The 27,750-nt window shown below is 35.2% G+C and overlaps 1 protein-coding gene across 1 annotated transcript in view; it reads right to left on the bottom strand.

Annotated features, from left to right (window-relative positions):
* The window catches only part of CBLB (Cbl proto-oncogene B), a 224,038-nt gene that overhangs the window by 62,324 nt on the left and 133,964 nt on the right, over positions 1-27,750 (bottom strand). Inside the window, exons 7-10 of the mRNA XM_056109396.1 lie at positions 24,129-24,266; positions 21,729-21,816; positions 18,633-18,764; positions 1,903-2,106 (exon numbers count right to left, since the gene is read on the bottom strand). Coding sequence (XP_055965371.1) covers positions 1,903-2,106; positions 18,633-18,764; positions 21,729-21,816; positions 24,129-24,266 — 562 coding nt within the window. The remainder of the gene's footprint in view (positions 1-1,902; positions 2,107-18,632; positions 18,765-21,728; positions 21,817-24,128; positions 24,267-27,750) is intronic.

The raw sequence follows: 27,750 nt of genomic DNA, 5'->3' as shown, positions 1-27,750 counted from the left end.
TCAAGTTGTTTGGAGAATAAATACATAAAAAACAGTGCTGAAAAAGGAATTAATAATGGTTTATTGGTTAAGAGTTCATCTTAAAATTAACTCTAATTCTATTTCAAACTGAGTTTTTTCCTCTTTTCCTTTAGATTTCTTACAGAAACTACTTGCTTTCTTACACTGTCTATGTCAAGTGATTTTGTACTTCAAAACAATAAAAAATTAAATATTTTGTGTTTGGGTTATAAGAAGATGGAATCAGCAGTAATTTCTCTAAGGGCTTAATTATGAAATTCATAAAATTATAAAAGGAAAAAATTGAAACATGGTCTTTAAATAAGACATCTTTAAAAATTAGATGAAAGATAAAAAATCTTCCCACACTAAAGCAAAGTTTAAGAGAGGGTATATTAAAATATCTTCATACATGAAACTACTAATGATATCTTTAGTGCTCACTGGAAAACAGAAAACACAGTAGGCCAAGGGCAAACTTTGACAAAATACAAAGAAAGATCTCAACTTCTCTGCACCTAGTGTTACCATTCTACAGATAGACACATATAAAGAATGTAATCTGATGCCATTACACACACTATCTTTATTTAATTAGGTATCAAACAGCTAATGAAATATTACTGTTTATATGACTTATCAAATTCCACTGAGTTGCAGTGATGGTTCTATAGGAATGTGGGATAACTGAATAAACTAAGCAGAGATGAATACTTAGTCCAATTACTGAGATCGTCCATGAGTAAAAGAAAATAAGGGGACGTAGGTACCATATAGGCAGAACCTGTCACATGACTTATTGTCAATGCTAATATTGAAAATGAAATAATCTGAATTTTTTATGAACCAGGTGCAATCTTAAGTTCCTGTACCTTTCTGTACTGAGAATAGCATTTTCCCTAAGTGCTCCATTTTTGTATTCATTATATATCTTTTTGCCAATTACTCAATAGGAATCATTTTCTTCAATTTTCTTCAACTGATTTTGTGAGAATGACTTCAGAAATTCCAACTAGGAAATAACATCCACTCTCAAAGAACTACGTTAAATCTGTGTCAGCAATATTGATAAGCAAAATCCAGATTATGGTTGATTTACCAAAGTAAATTTTCTGTCATTTCTGCCATATAGTATGCTGTCTGTCCTGATAAGAAAAACAATTATCAGGTGCCAGAAGATAGTATAGGGTTTAAGGATCTTGCCTTGCACACAGCAGAGCCAAGTATAATCCCAGGTACTGGATATGGTCTCCAAAGTATCTCCAGGTCTGATTATTGGCTACAAAGTCAGGAGTAGTAAACCCCAACATCTGCTGGGTGTGACTCAAGGGCAAACAGAAAAACAAATAAAACTATCTAGCACTCTAGACTTCATCTCAACGAATACCATCTTTAAACAGTTTCATATCTTAGCATTATTTGGGAAGGGTCTTCCAAGGAGTGTTCATGTTGCTCTGGTGCCAACCAATTCAGTATTTCCAGTTCTGCTTGCACTTAGCAGGGCAGGGAACCACCAGGGCTGAGGGACTAAACAACAGCAGGAATCAAACCTGGACTCTGTATGACTGGCATGAACTCCAGATATTTGAGGGATGTCCCTCGCCACCATATGCCAAGATCTCTCTTCAAAGATCTGCTATTGCCAGTCGTGGATAGTAATTGATTCTAGCAAAAAAAAATGATTTTTTTCTCATGATTTTTATCTTGCAGCTTTGAATAAAGAGAAGTTTTTTCTCAAACTATAATTTGATCAAATTTCTACCTCTTATTTTACATCCCCCCTTTCAGCTGATTCCACAATCTTTCTCAGACCTAAAACATTTAACTATACCCCATCAATGAGAGTTTTTTTTTCACATGTCCACAAACTACAATGATTCAAACCATATCTTTTTGTTATACCTTTCGAACATTTGCCAAACGACTCATCATCAAGGACTCCTCTCGGTCATCATCATCATCCAAGTCTAGCATTGGCATGCCAAAAGGGTCAATTATGCTGCAGCATCTGGATCCTTCATCTCTTGGATCAAACGGGTCCACGATTATGGGCTCAGTTCCTTTTATTTCACAGCGACAGAAGGGGCAGCCCTGGCCATCTGACTCCTGAATAAACAAACAAACACACAAATGTGATGATTGGTCTTATACAAACAAACTGTACTGAGATGGGCCAATGTTTGACAATAAAGAAAAATTATACTGAAAAAGATTTATGGTGGGGGGAAGATATATATTAAATCAGAACTAGGAATAGAAGAAACATTGTAATACATAGTTTGTAAATCACTTATTATACATTATCATAATTTATTATTACAAAAATGCTATTCTATATTTTAAATGTCAAATTTTCAAAGGAAACATTTCTTTAAACAGATGCTATCCTTCCTCCCCCAGGTGAGTCATTACTTGAACCCGGGACTTGGATTTCTCCCCGTACATGCCCCGCAGGCATCTTCTAGTACCTTGGGACACTCACCATCCCTGAGACTCTTTCTGTTCGTACTGCGCAATGGGCAATGCCATGCCTGGTCTCTTCCTCCCCCAGGTTGTATCCTCCCAACCAGGTATCTGTAGGGGACGTGGCCTCTTCAGAAGTGGGCATGGCCTAATTTTAGGCCAGTGGACTCTCACTCAGTTGCAGGTGATTTACTCGTACCCAGCAATCTCATGTAACATCTCAGTCTCCATACCTCCACACCAACATGAAGAAACAATGCAAATCCCCACCTCCCCAGGAGATGAAAAGAGTCCAGAAGCCTCAGTAGGTGCTACTCACCTAAGGGACCTCTCTGGGAAAGAATTCAGATATGAAGTAGTGAAGATGTTCAATGAACTTAATGAAACAGTGAGACAGATATCCAGTAAACTAAAGGAGGACATGAAAAAAAAATCAAGAAAATATGGAAAGAAATGAGAGTAGAAATTGGAAAGTTATGAACAGAAATGTCACGAATAAAAGATTCTGTAGGTGAAATTAAAAATTCAGTCTGTGCCCTAATAGTAGAATGGCCACAGATGAAGACAGAATCAGCGAGCTGAAAGAACAGCAGCACGAAGCCTACAGGCAACAACAAAAAATGGCAAGAGACCTCAAAATAGCTCTAGAGTGAATCAGGGTCCTAGTAGATGATTGCAAGAAGAACAACATTAGAATCATTGGAGTACCAGAAGGTCAGGATGGAATCACAATGGAAAAGCCATGGTTAAACAAATCATTGCTGAAAAGTTCCCAGAGCTGGACAATGTAGCCATTCAGATTCAAGGAGCCCAAAGGGTACCATCTAAAAGAGACCCTAACAAAAACATTCCAAGACATATCATAGTTAGTATGATGGATGCCACAGATAGAGAAACAATACTGCAAGCAGCAAGGTCAAAGAAGGAAATCACATACAAAGGAGCACCCCTTAGATTCACAGCAGACCTATCAGAGGAAACCCTCCAAGCCCGAAGGCAGTGGTGAGATATAGTGAAAAAACTCACTGAAATGAATGCTTCACCAAGAATACTCTACCCGCATAAATTCTCACTCAAAATCAAAGGAACGGTACACTATTTTCTAGACAAACAGCAACTCAGGAACTTCATAGACTCAAAAGCAAACCTAAAACAAGAGCTAAAAGGGCTACTATAAGACAAGACAAACCCTACAAGTACAGACCCTTACAGAAAGATGACACAAAACCCCATGACAATAATCCCTCTCAATGTCAATGGTCTAAATTCACCAATTAAGAGACACAGAGTTGCAAAATGGATTCAGAGACAGTACCCAACATTCAGCTGCTTACAAGAAACTCATCTGAACAGTCACAGCAAACACAGACTCAAAGTTAAAGAATGGAAAACAATACTGCAAGCAAAAAGCTCCCTCAAAAAAGCTGAAGTGGTCATACTAGTATCCGACAACATCAATTTCAGGTTGAAAAAGATTAGAAGGGACAGCGAAGGCCATTTTCTATTTATCAAGGGACGAACAACAGGAAGAAATCACACTTTTAAATGTATATGCAACTAATAAGGGAACAGCTAAATATTTAAAACAACTGATAACAGATTTTAAGGAGGACATTTCTAGCAACACAATAGTAGATGGAGACTTCAACATCGCCTTATCACCACTGGATTGATCAACAAGAACAAAACTCAGCAAGGAAACATTGGCTTTGAAGGAAGAAACAGAAGAGAGAAGGGATTATAGACCTACATAGGGCTTTACACCCCAAAAAGAAAGAATACACATTCTTCTCCAGAGCACATGGAACATTTTCCAAAGTAGACCATGTGCTAGGCTACAAAATATACCTCAATAGAATCAGGAAGATAGAAAGAGTATCAACAATCTTTTCAAACCACGATGCACTGAAGATAGAAGTGAATCACACACAGACACAGAGAACCAAATTAAACACCTGGAAATTAAACAACTCAATGTTGGACAATGAGTGATCAAGAAGGAAGTCAAGGACAAAATCAAAAGATACCTGGAAACAAATGAGAATGAAGACACGAGCTACAAAAACTTATGGGATGCAGCTAAAGCCATGTTAAAAGGAAAATTTATAGCTCTGCAAGCATTTCTGAGGAAGGACGAAAGGGCCCACATAAACAAGTTGACTTCACAGTTCAAGATCTTAGAAAAGTAACAACAAAAGGAGTCCAAACCAGGCAGAAGGAAAGAGATCATAAAACTTAGAGCAGAAAAGAATGACATGGAAACCAAAAAAAAAAATCCAAAAGATCAATGAAACCAAGAGCTGGTTCTTTGAGAAAATATACAAGATAGATAAACCACTAGCAAGACTCCCAAAGAAAATCCTAATAAACCGAATCAGAAATGAGAAGGGGGATATCACAACAGAAACCAAAGAAATTTAAAAGATCATCAAAGACTACTTTGAAAGTCTGTAGCCACGAAACAAGAGAACCTAGAAGAAATGGCTACATTCCTGGATTCCTATAATCTCCCAAGGCTGAATCAAGAAGATTTAGAGTACCTGAATAGACCTATTAACATCAAGGAAATTAAAACTGTAATCAAAAGTCTTCCCAAAAACAAAAGCCCAGGATTCACTAGTGAATTTTTCCAAACATTTAAAGAGGACCTACTACCAGTCCTTCTCAAGCTTTTTCAGGAAATTGAAGACACAGAAACTTTCCCAAACAGTTTCTTTGAAGTCTATATCTCTCTAATACCAAAAGGAGACAAAGACATCACAAGAAAAGAAAACTACAGGCTGATATCCCTGATGAACACGGATGTGAAGATTCTCAAGAAAATACTAGCAAACAGGATTCAACAACTCATCAAAAAGATCATATACCATGACCAAGTGGGATTCATCCCGGGGATGCAAGGATGGTTTAACATTTGGAAGTCAATTAACATAATCCACCATATCAACAAAAGAAAAGATAAAAACATATGATTATATAAATAGATGCAGAGAAAGGATTTGACAAGATGCAGCACCCATTTATGATGAAAACCCTTACCAAAATGAGTATAGAATGGATCTGTCCTCAATATAGTTAAAGCCATCTACCACAAGCCTGCGGCAAGCATCATCCTCAATGGGGAAAAAATGAGAGCCCTCCATCTAAGATCAGGGACAAGACAAGGATGCCTACTTTCCACTGCTGTTCAATATAGCATTGGAAGTACTTGCAATAGCGGTTAGGCAAGAAAAATACATTAAGGGTATTCAGGTAGGAAAGGAAGAAATCAAGCTCTCACTATTCACAGATGATACTATACTTAGACCTATATAAAAAAAATTACAAAACAGTACTTCAGGAAATAAAAGAGGACACAAGGAAAATGGAAAGCTATCCCTTGTTCACAGATCAGGAGAAATAACATTGTCAAAATGGCAATACTCCTCAAATCATTGTACAAATTAAATGCAAATCCTATAACGATACCCATGACATTCTTCAAAGAAATGGAGGTAACACTCCTGAAATTCATATGCAACAATAAGCACCCACGAATAGCTAAAGCAATTCTTGGGGAAAACAAAATGGGAGAAATCAATCTCCCAAACTTCAAACTCTACTACAAAGCAGTAATAATTAAAACATCATGGTACTGGTACAAAGGCAGAGCTGCAATCCAATGGAATAGGGCTGGATATACTGACATCTCCCCCCAAACATATGATCATCTAGTCTTTGATAAGGAAGCAAGAAATGTGAAGAAGCTTTTGCACCTTAAAAGAAACAGTGACCAAGACACAAAGACAGTCTACAGAATTGGAAAAGATATTCGCCCAATATATATCTGACAAGGGGTTGATATCAAGGACATACAAAGTACTGGTTGAACTCCACAAGAAGAAAACATCCAATCCCATCAAAAAATGGGATGATGAAATGAACAGAAATTTTCTCAAAGAAGAAATCTTAATGGTAAAAAGGCTCATGAGAAAATATTCTACATCATTCATCATCAGAGATATGCAGATCAAAAGAACAATGAGATATCATCTCACACCACAGAGACTGGCCCAAAAGAACAAAAGCAACCAGTGTTGGCGTGTATGTGGTGAGAAAGGGACTCTTCTTCACTGCTGGTGGGAATGCCGACTGGTTTAGCCCTTTTGGAAAACAGTATGGATGATTCTCAAAAAATTAGAAATTGAGTTCCCATTTGACCCAGCAGTGCCACTCCTGGGAATATATCCTGGAGAGGCAAAAAAGTACAGTCAAAATGACATCTGCACTTCTATGTTCATTGCTGCACTGTTCATAATAGCCAAAATTTGGAAAAAAAAAAAACTGAGTGCCCGAGATCAGATGACTGGTTAAAGAAACTTTGGTACATCTACACAATTGAGTACTATGCAGCTGTTAGAAAAGATGAAGTCATAAAATTTACATGGAAAGTATCATGCTAAGTGAAATGAGTCAGAAAGAGAGATACAGACACAGAAAGATTGCATTCATCTGGAGAACATAAAGTAACAAGAGACTAACACCCAAGAATAGCCTAGATAAGTACCAGGAGGTTCACTACATGGTGTGGAGGTCAGCCTCACATGATAGTGGAAAAGGCAGCTCAGATAGAGAGGGGAGCACCAAGTAAAGAGTGTTGGGAGGACCCTCCCAGTTGGGAGATGCATGCTGAAAGTAGACTATAGACCGAATATGATAACCACTCAATGACTCTTTTGCAAACCACAACCCCCAAAAGGAGAGAGATAACAAAAGGGAATGCCCTGCCACAGAGTCTGTATGGGATGGGGGGTATGGGGGGTAGGAGGAATACTGGGATCATCGGCGGTGGAGAAGGGGGACTGGTGGGGGGATGGGTACTCGATCACCCAAGCACAAAAATTTGTAAGTCTACAAACATACATCATGGTGTTTCACTAATAAAAATTGAAAAAAAATTCTATCAAAAAACACAAGATAAGTCTCATATTTCACCCATTTCTGAGATAAATTGAACAATGTTAGTAGTTCAAAGCTTTTTTCCCTTTGGTATTCCATATGTAATTTTTGTGAAAGCAGTGCATCATTTAAAAAACTGGTTTGATGCTGAAAATGAGCCTAATTTTATTTCCTTTATTGTTCTCAAACATTTTCAATGATATCATATCTTTACAATTCCTTAGAAAACTGATAATTGAATCACATCTCTCTATAAAAGAAACCACTAATAATTTATATGTTATGAAAAGGACATTTGAGGGCCAGAAAGATTTTAACAGAGGTAAGGTGCTTGTTTTGTATATGAAAGAACTGGGTTAAATCCCCAGCACCAGATTTGGTCCCTGAGCCCTGCCAGGAGTGATATCAGATCATCGTTAGTTGTGGCCCCAAACCAAAAACCAAAATCCAAAAAGAATTCTGATTAAAGATGAAATATAAGCTAATAAACTAGTCTTAATTGAAACAGTCATTTTAAAATCAATTCTGGAAAAATTCCTTTATATACAACATTAGGAAGAATGGGTTTTTTGTTGTTATTTTAATGCTTGCAAAATCTTATTTTAAAGTAATTTTATTACCAGGTGGAAAACAAGAACATACACATTCAGAATTTACCGTCCTGAGAGCTGATGATGCTAACTCACCTTTCATTAAAGTATAAAGTAAAGTAAAGTAAAGGCCCTCCCGTTGATCGTCGATTTGCTCGAGCGGGCCCAGTAACGTCTCCATTGGAGACTTTGTTGTTACTGTGTCTGGCATACCGAATACTCTCGGTAGCTTGCCGGGCTCTCCGAGAGGGGCGGAGGAATCGAACTCGGGTCGGCCATGTTGGCCGCTTGTAAGGCGAACGCCCTACCCGCTGTGCTATCACTCCAGCCCTCTGAATTAAAGTATAATGCTAAATATGAGACAGTAAGTTTTATCCTTCCTCTTGCTTTCAAACCTATTGATAATTGAAAGTTTTCTCAAATTTCTCAATTCCATTTCTCAAAATTTATTTCATTAAGAAGAATTCAACTCTGATATAAATAAAAGGGGGGGGCACATCACCTTTCTTGCTTTTTAGAGAATGTTGCTTTTAGAGATAGGCAATACTTGAAATTCACTACAGTATTTTTCCTTAAAAACAAACAACAAACCAACAAAAAAACAGCCAAATTACAGGACTGGAGTGATAGCACAGTGGTTAGGGCATTTGCCTTTTATGCAGCTGACCCAGGTTCAAAACCTGGCATTCCATATGGTCCCCTGAGCATGGGCAGGAGTAACCCCTGAGCTTTGCCGGGTGTGACCCAAAATGCCAGAAGAAAATTAAAAAAAAAAAAGCAAAAGCAAAAATCTTTAAGCAGAAATGGGATGTATCTGCACCATTTTAGAGATGAATCAAAACCTTTCAAAGGCATTGCATCTTTGAAGCAACACAAGAGAGTCCAACTTCTAAAAGAAATCCTTTGGAATTTAACTTAAGAGTGTGTCATCTCTTTGGAATGGTGGGAAACCATGGCTCAGCTTTCCTGCATGGGCAATTGCAGAGAGGCCCCAGGGCTGAGCCCCAGAGCGTTTTCCTCCCATCAACAACAGAGCTGATCTCCACACAGATTCTCGGACAAAAAATGACACATTTTGGATTGGTTAATAAAAGGGCAATGTAGCATTCCCTTACTCATCTACTGTTGTGCAATTTAGGAAAGAAACTTGGAATGGTAGAATAGGCAAGTAAATATAATGTGAAGAAATACAGACGTGTTATACAAAACCTTTTTTTTTTGTGGTCTACTGTTCAATATGCTAACATCTGGTGAGCTTCAAGGAAACTTAGTTAAACTGCACATCACTTTACAGATGATATAACTGAGATCTATTTCTTTAATAACCTCTTCACAATAACATCATCACATAGATATTTTTTCACCCACAGTAAATTATGAAGGAAAGGTCATCCTTTCTCCTATTTTTTTAAATAGAAAGAAAATAAAATCGAAGTGAATATTCAATATGTTGTTATCAAGGTACAAGCTCCTAAGCATTAGTTAAGAGTTGGATGCCTGGAGTGGAATCTCCTACAGATCTGCATAAGGTCTTTTCAAATGCAGCGTTCTAATATTTAAGAACAAGGTTAAGGAGTTACTGTTTCCTGTGTCATTAATATGTGCAGGAAAGAAAGCAGCACTCTGGGTCTTAAACGAATACCTCAGTCATACACTTAAAAATTATTACAAGGGGATGGAAAGGTAACACAGGGTTTAAGGCATTTTCATTACAAGTGCCTGATCCTGGTTTGATCCCCAAAATGACATATGGTCCCCTGATGCTGCCAAGAATGATACCTGAGCACAGAGACAGAACCATGACCTGAGCATTGCTGGGTTCAGCCACAAACAAAAGTAAAAGGGTACAAAGTACAATAATTCTAATGCACCATTCACTCAAATTCATTAACTCTCAATTCACATACAATTTAATTTCATCCAAAGATGCTTCACTTGCTCCATTTTTCCTTTAAACATTTTACTCACAATTTATACATCATATAAATTCATCTATAAAATTTTTAGCACATGTATGTAAAAATAGAAACAATACAATCCTCAAGATAATTAGTCTACTCAATCTAAAACATTAGTTACTATTTTTAGCATGGTGCTGGAATGTAGAAGCCACTCTATTCAGTTATAAGGGTTTTGCTGAGAGTCTGCAAGCTCAATATGCATGATATTTTGATTTAGGATGCCTTCTTATTTTTTGGTGCAGTTCTGAAAAAACTGAAAGATTGAGTTTGCAAAAAGGTAAAGATGAATGGAAATGGTGGCACTCTGTTGCTAAAAGACAGAATGGTTCATCTAAACAAAACATAAGTTTTCCATCTCTCCTGAAAGTTTAATGTTATAAACTTATATGAGCTGCTTTATGAGCTTATGCCATAAAACATATCTTTGTTGAACTTTATCTTTGCTGAAAATTGAAATTACACAGTAGATCAAAAAACAAAGCTTCATTGTACATCCATTTTGATTTTGACTCAGATCACATCAAATGTATCTTCATAATGGTGTTTACTCTAAGGTGATTTAACTTTTTAGTATTCACTCTTTCTCTGTAAAATGACCACTGTCATTTGCAAATTAAGCTTAATTCTTAAATGCTTAAATGCTACTTTGGTATTCTACTCTAGCATCATGTCAATAGCTAGTGGGATGATTGAATATGCATTAAGAATGTCTTTAGTAAACATATAACTCATCAGAACTGTGCCTCAATTATTCAAAAAAAAAAGTTTGTCAACATAGACCTAAAGCAAGATCAAGGATCATATGTTAAAAAAGAAAACTAATTAAAAACGTCATTCCCTAGTGTCCAAGATATTCGCATCTAAAATAAATGTTTAACAATACTAGATGGACACATATGAGACTATATAGTAATTAACTTAGTAGATTTCACCTCCTCAAATTAGAAATTCTTCCAAAGCATACAAAAATTATCAGTGAAAACTATACTCATCTGAAAGTTGACTCTGCAATACAATCACGATAAACAAATTCATTTACACGACAATTAGTGTTTTGAGTTCATGATAGTAAATGAAATCATGGTTCATCATCACTATTAGACAAGTGAACATTGACAGAAATAAAAAGAGAAAAATAATTTTTAACTTTCTCATTCTTCAATAAAATCCTATGTAAAAACCCAAAGAAATAAAAACTATCTTTTCCATATCATCACTGTCATCTATAAGTCATCTTTCCAATCTGTACAGGGAAATAGTATCTCAACTATGTTCTTTAATTTTTGTAAATGCAAACATTACATATACTTGAACTAATTTTTCTCTCAAGATGACTATTTGAGGGCATTCCTTTAGCTTTATGATTTCATGCCTTCCCACTCATCCATCGAGTAACTTAGAACAGTGTTTCCTAAACCTTTTTTTTTTTCCAGACCATTGCCCACTTCTTACTTTGCATCTTCTCTAATGCCCTCGCTATTTTTGTGGCTGTGCCCCAAGTCTTGGGTCACAGCTTTCTATTTACAAGAATTTCACCTGTGGCCTACTTGAGATGCCCTGGGGTTCCTTCGGCAGATCATGGCTTCCAATTGGATAAAAATTGTCTTAGGAATACATGCTTCAATAAGTCTCATTTGGGTATGTTTTATATTGTGTATAGAACTGTATCAGTATTTGATTTAAATACCCTTGGCTGACTTAATAGATCAGAACATAGGGAATTAAAAAACAACAACAACAAAAGGAACTGAAGATTTATTTTAGATTGAGAATAGTCTGGGTCCCAATATGTATTTTAGAGATAAAATATTTTCAGAAATTCAATAACTTGTTAGCAAAATAAATAAGAGAATGGATAAAGGGGCTGGAAGTGGCAGAGCACCAGCATGTTCAAAGTCTGGAATTCTATTTCTGGTACCATACAGTTTTCTAGCACTGCCAGGTATAGTACTGGTGGGCTATGAGCTACACAGGAGGCACTGAGCATCTCTAGAGGTAATCTATTATAAAAAATGATAAAATTTAAAGATTGCAGAATTACCACTATACAAAGAATATGGGACAGACAGCATTGTGGCTCCCTCAATTACTACAGTAGGAACAATAAAAGTGAATTTCAAGGCACTATTGAAAACATAAGGAATATATTAACTCATTTAATGTGATATGGCAGATAAAATTACTCACAATTAACCAATAGGAAAGTTGGGAAAATATACGCATTAATGTATATACAAATTAACTGAACTTGATGAAAATTAGATAAGTAGTACAAAGTAGGAAATTATATCCAGAATGTCTGTTTCAGGAATGCAATATTTTTATCACTGTGTATCACTACAAGATGATGAAGAATTATGATACTGTAATTCTTCAATTTCCGATTCATAGCCTAGGTTAAAATTGAGTGGAGACTCCAGTGCAGGAAGTGGACACTGGCGGTGGGATAGGAACAGAGTATGTTGAAAACTTAACTATGGACAACATTGTAAATAATCGTGTCTTAGTTTAAAAAAATTAAGAATTCATAAAAACATAAAGTTTGAAAATAGCTTCTTGCTATGGATCACTGAAAAATGGAAAATGATTAAAACTGCATGTTTAAAAACTATAATAAGTGAATGCTCTCATCACAGTAATTGAAAACTTTGAAATTATAATAGGATGACATAAAACTTATCCTTATAATTAAAGTATTTCTTGGAGTAAGTTCTTTCAAGAATAAGAGGTTTCTTTTTAAATATTTATTGCTAGAATTCAACTTAAAAATTTAACACAAAAAAGCCTGTGAATTTGCATTCTGAAAACATCTGATTTGATGTAGGCAAAATTTAGAACAGCTATTAAAGTGCTGTGAGAGCCAAAAATATTCACAACGTGCCAATATCTGCTATCATTCTGCAGAGTGACAGTGAGCTGATATTGCCATCACTGGATGCAAAGGCAAGCATTTGCCCTACCAGATGTTATTTTCTCATTTATGTCTCTTCCTTGTCATTCCTCCTGTCATCACTATAGTTCATGACATCCTTATAACAATTTTGGACAAGCCCACTAAACCCCTCAATTGCTTACAAGTAGAAAAGGAAAATTCAACTCTAACATGTTTCTAAAAGATACACCATGGTCAAAGCAAGAAAGCTTAATTTCTAATAATCTAGAAGCTAAATATATAATTTTTCTACTTGAAGTACTTAGCTTATAAAATTTAATGGATGCTAAAGACTCGAAAGTTAGTTGCTTTTAAAGGAATAACTTATAATAGATTATTGTTGGTACCTTAAATGTGATCATTTGGAACTGTATGTCATCTATCTTAGACATTGACACAGTTTATCCCCAATATGCTCTCTAAATACTGGGTATCAATAAATATCTCTAAACCATGTCATTTAGATATCAGAGTTTATTGGTTATCGTCTCTTGAAATTTTTGTTACCCCTTTGAAAGCTTACAATGTACCTCCTCTAATTTTCCAAATATGTAAGGGAAAATAATAATTTTGCACTTAATTAACTTAAAGTTCTTACAGTACTTCAAAGCAAGGTAGGGTATCTGACATATGCATACCTAATTTTGCTTTGAAGAACAATTCTATGCCATTTTTTAAATACGAAACTTAAAAAAAACTAGTAAAAACAGCGGTAGGTCTCACTAATAAAAATTTTTTAAAAATAAAAAACAGCGGTAGGGCATTTGCCTTGCCCCACCAACCCAGGTTCGATTCCTTCGCCCCTCTCGAGAGCCTGACAAACTAGAGAGATTATCTCCCGCCCTTGCAAGGCAGAGCCTGGCAACCTACTCGTGAAGTGAAGTACTAGATATGCCAAACACAGTAACAACATGTCTCACAATGGAGAGGTTACTGGGCCCCCTTGGGCAAATCGATGAACAAGGGGAGGGCAGTGCTACAGTGCTAGTTAGAACGGAATGAAACAAATCTTTATATATGAAAGCTAAGGGTTAACTCCACAGCATCTCCACTACAAAACAGGCTACAGCAAAAAAGACATAAAGGAGTTGGGGGAGGAGGAAGGAAGGGGGAGGTTTTTTTAGTATTTGTGTAATAGCAGGAAGTGAAAGAAAAACTCTGCATTTGATTTGATGGGCAGAATGGAAATGCTGCATCCAGAGTGATACTGCTTCAAGGATGCCTCCAGAGAGTGATAATTCACCTATTTAGTATTCTCAACTGCCTATTCCATTTATTAAATAACGCAGATGTTTCTGAAGCAAAAAAAAAAAACCCAAACAACAGCAACAATAAAAAAAAACCCCTCCACCTCTAGGAGGCATGACTAATGGGCCATTATGATAGCAATTAAGAAGTAACCATTCTCAGTCTGTAACAACTAACTGACATTGTTACCAAGCTGAAAACTTAGGGTTTCTGCTAATTACATAAAATTTATGTCTCCAGTGAATTTCAATTAAAACAAAGTAGGGTATCAAAAGGAAGGGAAAAGCCAGTGAAGAAAACTTGCTAGAACTGCACACTGCCTGAACGCATGATGTTTTATGGTCAGGATTTAATATTCCTATAGACTCTGACAGATTTATCAGTGTGCGTCCTGGCAGATGTGCAGCCTTTAAAATTCTTTTCATGTTAGCATGATAACTTTTAGTTAGCAGCAAGTAACAAAAGATTTTGCATTCATAATTGGGGATGAAGGACAACTATTCATTTCAAAAAATTGAATGCCATACCCTTCTATAAAACTTTAAGATTAATTTTTTTCACTTCTTGAGGTTAATGGGAACTGCATTATAGCAGGTTTTAAAAATTTGTTTTATTGAAAAAATAGTATAGGACCTGGTATTAGAAGTTGACCAAAAAAATTGCATAAATAAATGGATTTATTTTCTTGGAGAATGAAGAACTCAAACCGTCAATGTCTGCTTCTATCAGAGAAGTTAGGGGAAATAAAGCCACGAATTATTGCAAAAGTACTGCATTAACATTAGAATGATCCTTACTGAGCACTGGTAGAACTGGAGGGAGTGACTTATTGAAAATGAAAGTAACCTTTTTTTTAAAAAAAAAAATAAGGACACCCAACAAACACAGAAGACAAAGACATTAGGTAAAGCCTGGGTATATCATAAGATCAAGTCCCCCAACCCCATACATTAACAGGTGACTTTGACAGTATATCTCTGAAGTGTTAAAAACAGAGAAACTGAATTCTGTCCATCTGAGATGCTTCAGGCTCAATGCCATGAGGACTCTATAGCCACCTCTAGCTCCTAGGGGCTGCTCTGTAGATTTTTTCTGGACTGTAGGTCCGAAGAGATGTTCTGGATTCCATCACAGATTTATACGACAGTCTCCCAACCCTTCCCTGACTAGATCATAGCCCGGCCCTACCACCACCATCTCTTTACTGCCAATTGAACTGTATGCTTTATTCTTTCAATGCAGACTTTCCCCAATAAATCTGAATTTTATTATATGTTATTGGCTTGAGTCAAGTGAAAACTTCCCATGCAAGTGGAATTTTGCATGCGGAGATATAAAAGACACAATACAAAAATTATCTTTTTTAAAACTTGGGGCTGGAGCAATAGCACAGCGGGTAGGGCGTTTGCCTTGCATGTGGCCGATCTAGGTTCGATTCCCAGCATCCCATATGGTCCCCTTAGCACCGCCAGGAGTAATTCTTGAGTGCATGAACCAGGAGTAACTCCTGTGCATCACCAGATGTGACCCCCAAAGCAATAAATAAATAAATAAATAAATAAAACTAAGATAACTTCTGGTAGAAAAAATAATGCACATAAAAGAAAAGCACTGGTGTTCAACTAAAAAAAAATTACTCTAAGCCTGTACTGTCCTGAATAAGGAAACTTTGAGAGAGACATGCAGAACCATGTGTATTCATATTTTTGGAAATACTGCCATATATTTCCCCTTACAAGTTGAGATAACAATGTTTGAACAATGTGTAAGTGTTTCTTACTTTCAGTATAACGAGCAGATTACTCAAGCTACAATGAAATTTTTAGCTTACTTAAATTGGGGGAAAATAGTTAAAACTCAGTTGACAAACTTTGCTCCAGGGGGCCCAGTAACAAGTCTCACAATGGAGATGTTACTGGGCCCGCTCAAGCAAAATCTGTCAAGTGAGTTTTAACTATTTGCCCCAATATTCTTCTGTCTATTGTATTTGAGATAAAATGGTTAAAAGAACATTAAGGTTGAATTTACCGCGTCTTCCTCACCACCAAAGTGAAAAGACCAAAATTCACATACTGATCTTGTGTCACTTCTGGTCTCTCTCTTCCTTCTCTCCCTCTGCCCCCTCCACAACTTGGTAATCTCAGTGTTGTGATTCAAGACACAGGGTTTTTCATCTTTCCATACCTTCTGATTTTGTTTCTTTATATAACACAGGCAAGTTAGCTTATCTGGGATTTGTCCTTCTCCTGATTTATCTCACTAAACAAGATACATTCCACTTCCATTCAAGTTGCAGTGCAATGCATTATTTCATCCAACTGTACTATCTATACCACAAGTTCTTCATTCATTTGTCTTTGGATACTGGGTTGTTTCTGGACACTTGTGTTGTTCCATATTCTGGTTACCACACCTAGTGCTGCTGTGAATGAAGGCTGCATATATTTTTTCAAATTAATGATTTTGTACTTTGGGATAGTTTCCAAGATGTAGAATCACTGAGACATACCTAGTAAGTCCTATTTTTAAGTCCTTAAAAAAAAAAATCCCATTTTTAAAAAGAAGTTCTTTATACCATTTTCCAACAGAAACTAAACCAGATGACATTCCTACTAACAGTAAATAAAGGAACCTAAATAAAATAAATAAATTAGTAAATTTATTTACCGTTTCATTATTTATTTTATTTAGAGTACTCAGGAGGCCTGGAGGTTTCTCCTGGCAATTCTTGGTGGTTCAATGGAATGGTCTAAAGATGCTACAGGCCCTCTGTTGCTGGACCACCCTGGAGGTCTAGGCAGTCGACAGAGATACTCTAGGTGGTGCTCTGAGGCCTCCAGTGACCAAGTAATGCTACGGATCTAGCCAGGATGACCAAGTAATGCTATGGATCTAGCCAGGATCTAGGAATTCACCTTAATCCATGTACTATTTCTGGCCTTAAACACTTTTTCATATGCCTAGTGACTGTCATTATTTCCTCATTGGAAAAGTGACTATTCATCTCCTCTTACATTTTTTGAAGGGATTACTGGTTACTTTGTCATTGAGGTTTAAGAATTTTATATATCTTGGGTACCAGCAATTATCTGATTAATTTTGTTCAAATATCTCTTCTGTTCAGTAGGGTATCAATGAACCATATTGAACCCATGATTGACTGTTTTAAATAACTGTTTTTATGGAACTATAAGGCACTGTTCAGTAAAATAAATGGATTCTTAAACAATAGTACCTTTACCCAATATTAAAGATATCAAAATATGGCTGGAAAGACAGTATAGTAGGTGAGGTTCTTGCCTTGCAGGTGGCTGACCTGGGCTCAGTCCTTGGCACCACATATGGTTTCTAGAAAACTGCCAGGAATCCCTGAGCATTAAAGATTGTGCTAAAAAAAAAATAGGGCGTTTGCCTTGCGCGCAGCCAGCCCGGCAGAGCCGGGTTCGATTCCTCTACCCCTCTCAGAGAGCCTGGCAAGCTACCGAGAGTATTCAATATGCCAAACACAGTAACAAGAAGTCTCACGATGGAGATGTTACTGGACCTGCTCGAGCAAATCGATGAACAACGGGAGGACAGTGACAGTGTTAAAGAGATCTGTTGATTGGCAGGAAGCTACACAGTATGAAATCTATCTGTGAAGAAGAAGTTGGTTATTGAAAAGTACAAATCTTCAAAAGCTGAGACTTCCTTTAACCATGAAGAGTTCATTGAAGTAAAGACAATGGGATATTAATGCTGACTGTGTTAAGTAGCAGCTAAAACATTAATTGATTAAAACAGTTCACAAATCCTCTACATATCTGAAGCTAGAACTGTCAAAAGATTAGTTTAAAAAATAATTTTATGGTCACATATGTAAAAAATATATATATATGTCTACACACATCTATGCATAAATATATACTTTTAAGAAAGCGCTTGGGAAAACCAATTATTTTCTATATCTCATTTGAAAATGTCAAATGAGCTCATATTTATTGACAGCTGACAAAGGAGTAAGCAGTTTATATTAGTTTGTGCCTATAAAATGAAAATTTTATTGGCAGCTTCTGTGGAAACAATTTAGGAGACTTTTCCTAATATTAGAGAGCCAGCTTAGATATGTTCAATAAAAGTGAATCCTCTGCCAGAGAAAAAAGAGCTAGTTAAAATATCAATTTATTGACTAGGATTTGCTTCAGACTTTGACTTCCTATAAACAGAATCAAAAATAGAATCCTTTCTATTAATTGCATAACTATGGCTAGTTGAAAATTATTGATGAGACATTCTAAAATCAATGGGGTCAGAAAAGTAGAACTACTAATTAAAATTCACATTTTCATGCAATAGAAACTCAATATAAAAAAAGTTTTATTAAAAAAAAAGAAATTCAATCACATGAGATTTTTCCAACAAAGCCTGATGACTATTAATTTCCAATCATTAAGACAACGATAACTGAAAAGAGAACTATTTATAGGGCCAACTGAGAAGAGGTTCATGTTGTTGATATACCTGCCATGCTGTGAGGCAAGAAGTGCACATCAAATGTCCACAAGGCTCAATCTTGACATCTTTGTCGTTCTCAGCACAAATTTTACAAAGCTGAAATGTGGAGCCCATTTCACAATATAATTCATATTGTTCCTATAATTTGGAGAAAAAAGGACAATATCAATATATATTTCGATATAAACTCTTAACATGGACTTTTCTCAAATGCAATTACTTACAGTAAGTATTTCACACATGGTCTTGTCAAGACTCTGCTCCATTAAATTGGTAACTAGAATTTGGCCTACAGAATCATTTTTCAAACAGATTTGAGTTTTTATCAGCAGCTGTATAAGACTTCATAGTGTGTTTAAGTATTTCCATGTTTTATAGTTTCTTTAGGAAGGTACTTATTTCAAAGATTCAAATGTCAAAACTTCAGGTTTGAAATTGACAAAGTAAATTATTATTTTTTAAATAAATGCCACATAGTCACTTAATTTTATAATCAAAATGAAAATGAATTTGAAGCTGGATATATACTAAATTTTATGTGTCACATATCTTCAGAATCTCCAAAAGGGAGATAGCATTTTCCCTTTCTGCCAGTACTCTGGTCCATCCACATTTAATATTTCATGTAATCTCCACAGAAAAATAAGTTAGGCTGAATTCTCAAAAATAACTGATGCTCAATTCGTTTAAATTGTTTTCCTAAATGTTATAGTATCAGTAAACTGCAAACTCCCAACCTAATGCTATTAAGAAAATTAATCACTTAATGGGCAAAATGTTTTATTAAATGTTATCTACATTTTCTTGGTAAACTACTTTGGCATAGTAGCTCTATAGTTTTAAATTATTGGATATATCTATGAAGATGAAGACACAATGCTAATTATAAAGCAAATACTAAGTCCTTTAACAGTGATATAATAAAAATAACGAAAAAACAAATATTTGCTCAAATATGGCAATAGTTTTGTCAAATAAATGCAATGCACCTGGTTGTGGTAATTGAAATAAATGATGTTTAACCTATTAAAAGAGTTTACGACATAATATATATGTGCATATATATGTATATATGTATATATATACACATGAGCATATACACATTCCAAATATCCAAACCATTAAATAAATGGTCCTTAACCTATTGAATGAGTTTACAACATTTTACACACACACATATCTAAGCAGATACATGAGAATATACACATTTGCAAATAAATTCCATTATGATGTATGGCTGGAGCTATAGTACAGCGGGTAGGGCATTTGCCTTGCATGCGGCTGAGGAGGCTGACACAAGTTCGATTCCTCCGACCCCTCGGAGAGTCCAGCAAGCCACCGAGAGTATCTCGCCTGCACGGCAAAGCCTGGCAAGCTACCTGTGACGTATTCAATATGCCAAACACAGTAACAACAAGTCTCACAATGGAGATGTTATTGAGCCCGCTCGAGCAAATCGATGAACAACGGGAGGACAGTGCAGTGCTATGATGTATGAATATGAGTCCATATATATAATTTTACTTTGGAGAAAAATATAAGAATGAATCAAAATGACAACCTAACAAAACTAATGTAATAAAAAATAAATATGAATTAGTGATGTCACTGAAATAATAGGTAAGTATGCTGGTTAAAACATAACAATGACCAAATTACAATTATGAAAATTACAGCAAGCTAGAACTGCTGATAGAGAACTCAATGAAACCAAGGTGATAAGTTAATCAAGTATTTATGAAGGATAACATTCTTTAAGATTTACTTTTAAACAATAACATTACTAAAAAGGAACTGTCCTATCAGTACATTAGAGAATACAGAATGGTTATATAATATAAAACCAGCAACCATACATTAATACAACAACCACAAATACTTGTCAACAGCATATTTCATTCAATGGTTAGAAAAAAATCTGGAGTCAGAGTTAGAAATAAACAAAATTTTAAAATATCCAGACTTTCCAAAATCTGTAATTGTTTATCTTACACAAATAAAAGACAACTGTATTATAAAGTATTTTAGAACAAGATAATGTGTGGAATGTAATATTCAGGTACCCCATTTATACCGTTGCACTTCAGTGCTTCCACAGCCTCTTCCCTTTGTTAGTTAAATACAGTTTTAATGTATTTTTTTGCTTTTTGTTTTGTTTTGTTTTTGGTTTGACTTTGCTTTGAGGACTACAGCCAACTGTACTCTTGGCTTACTCCGGGCTCTGCTTATTTATTTACTCAGGAATAAATTCTCATGCACCTAGGTGGAACTTAAGTGATACAGGGTATTTAAATTAGGGTATTACCCACTATGTCAGCATAAATTGCAAATATCAGACTTCCTATATTATCTATCCAATCCTGGTTTACTATGTCTTTTTTAAAAAGTACATTCATGTCTTCATATATAGCAATTTCTTATTTATAAAAGTTGGATTTAAATTAATTACATAATAAAACATCACATAACTGAATTTTATAACGGCAAGTTACAAACATTCCTTAGTGAATATATAGCCTTGCTCCTGCTAATGGCTTTATAATATGATAAAAATGAGCATTCCATTGGCATGATTGAGTATTTTTTCTTTTACATTTTTTTATTTTATGAAATAAAGGCTAAAAAGAATATTCTATGCATCTATCTCTCTACATGGATTTCAGAGCCAGAGATTATTTTTAATTTTGATAATTACTAAATATCATCCTCAAAAAAACATTACCAGGTTTCCTCTCACTTATTATCACTAAGTTTGTTAGTAACAGATTTTGTCAGAATATTATTTTCAGTATTTTTCAGTTACTCTTAGAACTTAAAAGCTAATTCATATAGCTAAACTTCAAATTTTCTGTTCCAAGTCTCTTTTTATATAGTACCTTATTTATAAATTATCTATATCTACACATAAATGTCAATATTTTATCAGAAGCAAAAATTAAGCAGAATTTTTATCCAAAAGTAATGAAATTTCTTTTCAAATACTCTGAATTTTAAGAGTAATCTTAAATTAAATAACTGTATAATTATATTTACAACTAAAGAATCTTAATTTTAAAGGACTTATAAACACATAATGATTATATTTATAGAATGTGTCCTTACCTGTGTAACTTTTATGTGATCATGGGGTGTTGGTTCACATAACCCTGTTAAATCTGGATTATAGCTCCTCCCATCAGGATAAAGATAGCTGAATTATAAACAGAAACTTCATTTACTACAAGAATACAAGCTTTAGTTGAATTTAATCTTATCTCATTACATTCTTTTGTATTCAAACATTTGGTGTTCCTTTTTATGGAACTTGTAGAAATAACCTATTCTACCCATGGAAAAACATAGAAATAATTTTCATAAATAAATAGTATGAACTCAGACACTAAGCAACCAATTTTATAAAATAGTTCATCTTTTACTCATCCCTACATAGAAAGTAAGGAAGAAAAGAAAAGAGTAAGTAAAAGGAAGGGAGCAAACAAGTGACAAGTGAGCATGAGCGAAGGCAAGGGGAAGGCAGGATAAGCAGGAGATAAGACTGGTGAATGTTTGAAAAGATAAAGCTACTGTCTGAGGAAAAACATTTTTCCTTAAATGGAAGCATAGACACATGGTAAAAATGTTTTAACTCACCCAGGAAAACAAACAAACAATAATTGGAAGACAAACAGTTCCCATATGGCAAGGGGAAAGATCAGTGATTTTTTTCCTCTTTTAAGACTCAGAAAAGAAACTATGTCTGCATGTGAAATTATTTGGAGGTCATCAGGAAGTGGAAACAGTCTACAAATGAGGCCTGCTAAGCAAATGTCTCTAAGTAGCTTTCTTTTTCTACTTTAAAATGGTCATATAGAAAATTACAGAACATTTGTTCCTCATATTTGAACAATGCAGACATCCTAAGAATTCAGAAATCAACGACACAAAAATGACACGATTGTTGGAGAGAAGATTCTATTTAATTAACATATAAGGAGCAGTTTTACATATATATGTATATAGTATATATATACACATACACACAACTGAACTTTGTCTCACACATAGCTGAACCTGGTTTAATCCCAGCTATGTATTGCACGTTTCTCTGACAAAGCCAGGATGTTTCTGAGCCCAGAGCCAGGAGTAAGCCTTGAGCACAGTGAAGTGTGGCTCCAAACACCCTGAACCCCCACCTTCTACAGAATCATTTTCTTTAGCAAACTAAAGTGCTGCTGGTGATGCACATAAGGGAAATGAATCTATATAGTTATCAAAGTATTCTTTATAATCTAAGTGATTCAATATAGGACTCTTAGGTGAGAAGAGTTGATCGTATGGATAGGTAACCATAGTCTCATGTGTTTTACTGATTTTAAGAGAAAACAATAATTAACTTCCATCCAATAAAAAGGTTGGAGCTCTCGTGTCTAAGGGACTCAAAGGCAAGGGAGGGGAAAAAGAAAAGCTTGATGAAACAACACCAAAAATACAATGAAAGAATAATCTGACTAAAATGAGAAGAACTAAACAGACCTACTATGAGAGTTTAAACTATCAGATGTGTAAATTTTATGAAATTTAAACAGAGGGAAAAGTTACTATTAAAGTCTAAAATACAAGAGAATTTTAAATGTTTAAAATACAAAAGATATGATTTTAAATATTTAAAAACAGAGACAGTTAAAGATAACAGAACTAAGACATTAACGAAATTAACACATAATTTTGAAGTTAGTGTGAAAAAAGAGAGGAGATAAGAATAAATTAAGGGAAGGGTAAGAATGATAGGAATAGGAATAAAAAGAATCCGATTTCCACATTTTTTTTTTAAATTTTTGTTAGTGAAACACCATGAGGTACAGTTGTAGACTTACAAATTTTTGTGCTTGGGTTTCAGTTATACAATGATCCAGGACCCATCCCTCCACCAGTGCCCATTCTCCACCACCACTAATCCCAGTATCCCTCACACCCCCACCCCCATCCCACCCTGCCTCTGTGTCAGGGCACTCCCTTTTGTTCTCTCTCTCCTTTTGGGTGCTGTGGTTTGCAAAAAAGGCACTGAGTGGCAATCATTTTCAGTCTATAGTCTACTTTCAGCATGCATCTCCCATCCTGGGCAGATCTTCCCAACACCCTTTATTTAGTACTCCCTTCTCCAACTGAGCTGCCTTTACACCTAGAGTGTGTGGCTGGACTCCAAGTCATGGAGTAAACCTACTGGTACTTATCTTGGCTATTCTTGGGTGTTAGTCTACTATTTTGTTACTTTATGTTCCCCAGATGAATGCAATCTTTCTATGTCTGTCCTTCTCTTTCTGACTCATTTCGCTTAGCATGATACTTTCCATGTAGTATCACTTGTATATAAATTTCATGACTTCATCCTCTCTAACAGCTACACAGTACTCCATTGTGTAGATGCACCAAAGTTTCTTTAACCAGTGATCTGTTCTCGGGCACTCGGGTTTTTTCCAGATTCTAGCTATTGTAAATAGTGATTTCCACATTTCTTATACTCACAATCCTTCTCTGCTGCCATCAATCAGGGCTTGAAATAAGGGCTTATTATGTGGTATGGTTTGCAAGATATTGCCATCCCCTGTCACATAGCCAATGGCCCACTGTCCCAATCTAGTGCAGCTTAACCGGAAAATATAGCTGTAAAACAGGAGAACATTATGTTTAATTACATTCGAACTGTAAGCTAACTATTAAACAACTATAATGTTCACTGTGTGTGTGTGTTTGTGCGCATGCTTCAGTGTCCAAAGCCCATGCTTATTCACTACGAAGAAACATTTATAATTTTACTTAACAATATCTTGAGTAATGTGAGAAAATACCTGAAATTTAAAACTATCAAGTGACTGACTTATGACTGTTATCAGGAGAATGCTGTGTAAGAAAGTGGTGGCATCAAATAGTTAGGACACAAATCACAACTGAAAGGAAAGAAGTAAATGTAAATTTAATTATCTTACCCCAGAAAGAAATTGACATGATGACATCAACTGTGTAATTCAATATATTATTTTGTAAATCCTTGTGGTTTTTTTTGGGGGGAGGGGTTTGGGGGTATCAGGGACTGAACTGGGTCCTCATAAATGGCAAGGCGACTGCTCTATTGTTGAGCTATATCCCTGTCCTACTTTGTAAGGTTTTAATTGTGAGGTTCTATTCTTTAAATAGTTAATAGCTTGCTTAAAAATACTTTTCTAACCATTCAATCCATTCATCTTTTAAAAAAGATAAAAAGAACTGAATAATGAGCAAACAAATCTGGAAGTTCATGTCTGTCATCTATACCTGTCAAGTTCAATGTTTTACAGAGACAAAACAGCTTTAAAACTGTGAATCAAATACATGCAAAATATCTTAAAATCCATGCCAGAAGAGTAGCAACTTGACTTTATGTTTATCTTTTATTTGTTAATTTTACAATCTATTTATATATTTAAACATTTTTCTCTAAGTATATTACCCTAAATGTCTCTATGATAATAGTCAAAGTCTTTTATAATCCTTTGAGAACTTCAAATATCATTTAAGGTCAACTTATTCTACTATGTAAATACCCTAGAAGAGTTCTATGTGTGTGTCAGAAACATGAATCTTTTAATATTTATTAGTTATTCGTGAACGAAGTATAATACAAGTATGAGATAATTTACGCATAAAAAGGCTAAATAGACGTTGAATTTAATTAACTAGAAAATTTAGTACAGCAATTTGATTTTGCCTTCAAAGAAAATTAGGTGTTTAAATATTCAGAACTTCCTATTGGTTATATAACCTTTAGAAAGGACCTTTAACAAATTTTAAAACATGTTCTTTTAGAGAACCTGAAAATAGAATTTCAGCCTGTCAGCTGTTGGAATTTGTAATCAGAAACAGATAAAATAATTCCAAACAGAATTATGACTGCACATTGGACCCCCAACTAAAGCACAAACTGAGGAAACCAAATGTCCTTGGAATTGGCCCAAACATCTCCTTTACAATAAAGCCAAAAATATGAAGCACCTTCCAAGAGAAATGACCAATTACTGATATTATGCAAAGCACTTATTTCTCAAATGTATTTATTTATTCACTGTGTCTTCCTAAACACATTTTAAATATCCCATCACACATTGGTATATTAGATTTTACTACAGAATATCTGTTTAGTCTTAATCTAAAATGGAATAAAGTGCAACAGGGCCAGTTTAGAAGGGAAAAACTCCCTTTAGAGGGCATAAATTTTATTAAGACAACTGTTACAACAGTGATGAGATCTGACTTTAGTAACCAAAATTGCACTAATTTTGATAATCTTCAGTAAGAGAACATGAGAATTTTCCTGATTATAGTCATAGAACTAGAGAAGATTATTTCCCAAATAACTTTTTTGTGTTGTTGTTTTGTTTGAGGGCTACAACTTGAGGATGCTCAGGACTAACTCCTGGCTCTATACTATTCCACTGGTCCAATTTCCTAAACAATTTATGTGATAAATTTGTACCCTTTTCCCTATCAAAAATTTTGTAAAAGAGTAGAACAAGATACACCTTTTAGGATACCTACAATGGCCAACAGACATATGAATAAAAAAGATCATTATCACTTTTAATTAAGAAAATACAAATCAAAACAAAAATGAGATAGCACCTCAACAAATGAGAATGGTTCATCCAAAAGGTCATGGATAAAGTAGTTGTGGTTATACAGAGGAAAAGGTATTCACCGTTGATGGGACATATAAAATAGCTGAGTTCTATAGAAAGCTGTACAGATTTATTTTTAAAATTAGAAATAGAACTGCAATATAATCCAGCAACCTCCTTCTTTGGTATCTGTTCCAACACAAGAACACCCATTCAAAAATATCAATGTCCACTTATGTCCACTTTCGAGATAGGAAAACATCCTAAGTGCTCATCAACAGATGAGTGGATACAGAAATTATTATATCTATGCCAATAAATAGTACTAGTGGTAAGAAAGTATTAAACTTTCAGCTACAACATAGAATGAGACAGTATCACAGTAAGAAAGCTAAGTCAGAAAGAGAAAGGCACCAAGCTAGTTGTCATCACTTATGCTTGGTGAACAGAAACAGCAAGGGAATAAACAATATCCACTAAAAACTAACCCTTAGACTCTTAACAACAAAATGATGTTCCTAATGGGGTTGGCAGGCACAGGAAGGTCCTATGAACACTGGTGAAGGGATACTGGCACTTTGGTTGTGTGTGGTTTGATGATACTGGACCTCTAAAACTTAGGGACACTGATACAGTGCAAACCATTTTACCTAAATAAAAATAATAATAATTGCATGAGTGAATAATTCTAAGCATATCACATCCTTCAAATCATACTACAGGCATAAAAATTTTTTCATATAATGTTAATCTGAAGAGAAAAATTATGAAAAACTCTGGGCTTGAAGAGATCTCTAAATGAAGCAAAAATGACTTGTCTTATCACTAATCATTTGAAAACTACCTGACCAAGTCTCATGGTCAAAATGAGAACCAATTACTCTTAATGAAAAGACTCCAACAGAAACAAAAGTGTTATCTGTACCAGTGTTCTCTTTTTATGTAACTTATAGATTCTTAAAAATGTAAAGGAGAAATATTAATCATGGCAGAAAAGGAAGAAACTGACTCGTATTTGAAAAAAGATTGTGTTGAAAGAGGCCAGAGAAGAGTACAGCAGAAAAAGCACTTGTTTTGCAAGTGGCCAACCTGGATTCTGTCTCTAGCACTGAAGATTGTTCCCTGTGCGTGGCCAGGAGTGAACCCTAAGCAGCAGCAGGAACAAGATTTGAGTAGAGATGGGTATGTTATGCAAAAAGAACAGAAAAAGAGAGAGACAGAGAGAGAGAGAGGGAGACATAGAGGGGGGAGAAAGAGAGAGAGATAGAGGGAGAGGAGAGAGAGAGAGAGGAGAGAGAGAGAGAGGGAGAGGGAGAGGAGCATCTTATTTGCAAATCAAATGAAAATATATTAGGCGGAAAGTGATAAGACATTCCTGGGGGTCACACACTGAAATGCCTCTTACATCAGATCTATGAGACCTTGATTGTGATAAAGGGGAGTTTCTGCATTCACTGTATTTACTCTTCATTTGCTGTTTTTTAAGTTTACAACTT

This window comes from Sorex fumeus, unplaced genomic scaffold (genome assembly GCF_029834395.1).
Source record: "Sorex fumeus unplaced genomic scaffold, SorFum_2.1 ptg000265l, whole genome shotgun sequence".
In the NCBI taxonomy this organism is placed as follows: Eukaryota; Metazoa; Chordata; class Mammalia; order Eulipotyphla; family Soricidae; genus Sorex; species Sorex fumeus.
The sequence above is the reverse complement of the archived record's forward strand: the minus strand, read 5'-3'. Positions and strand labels throughout refer to the sequence as shown.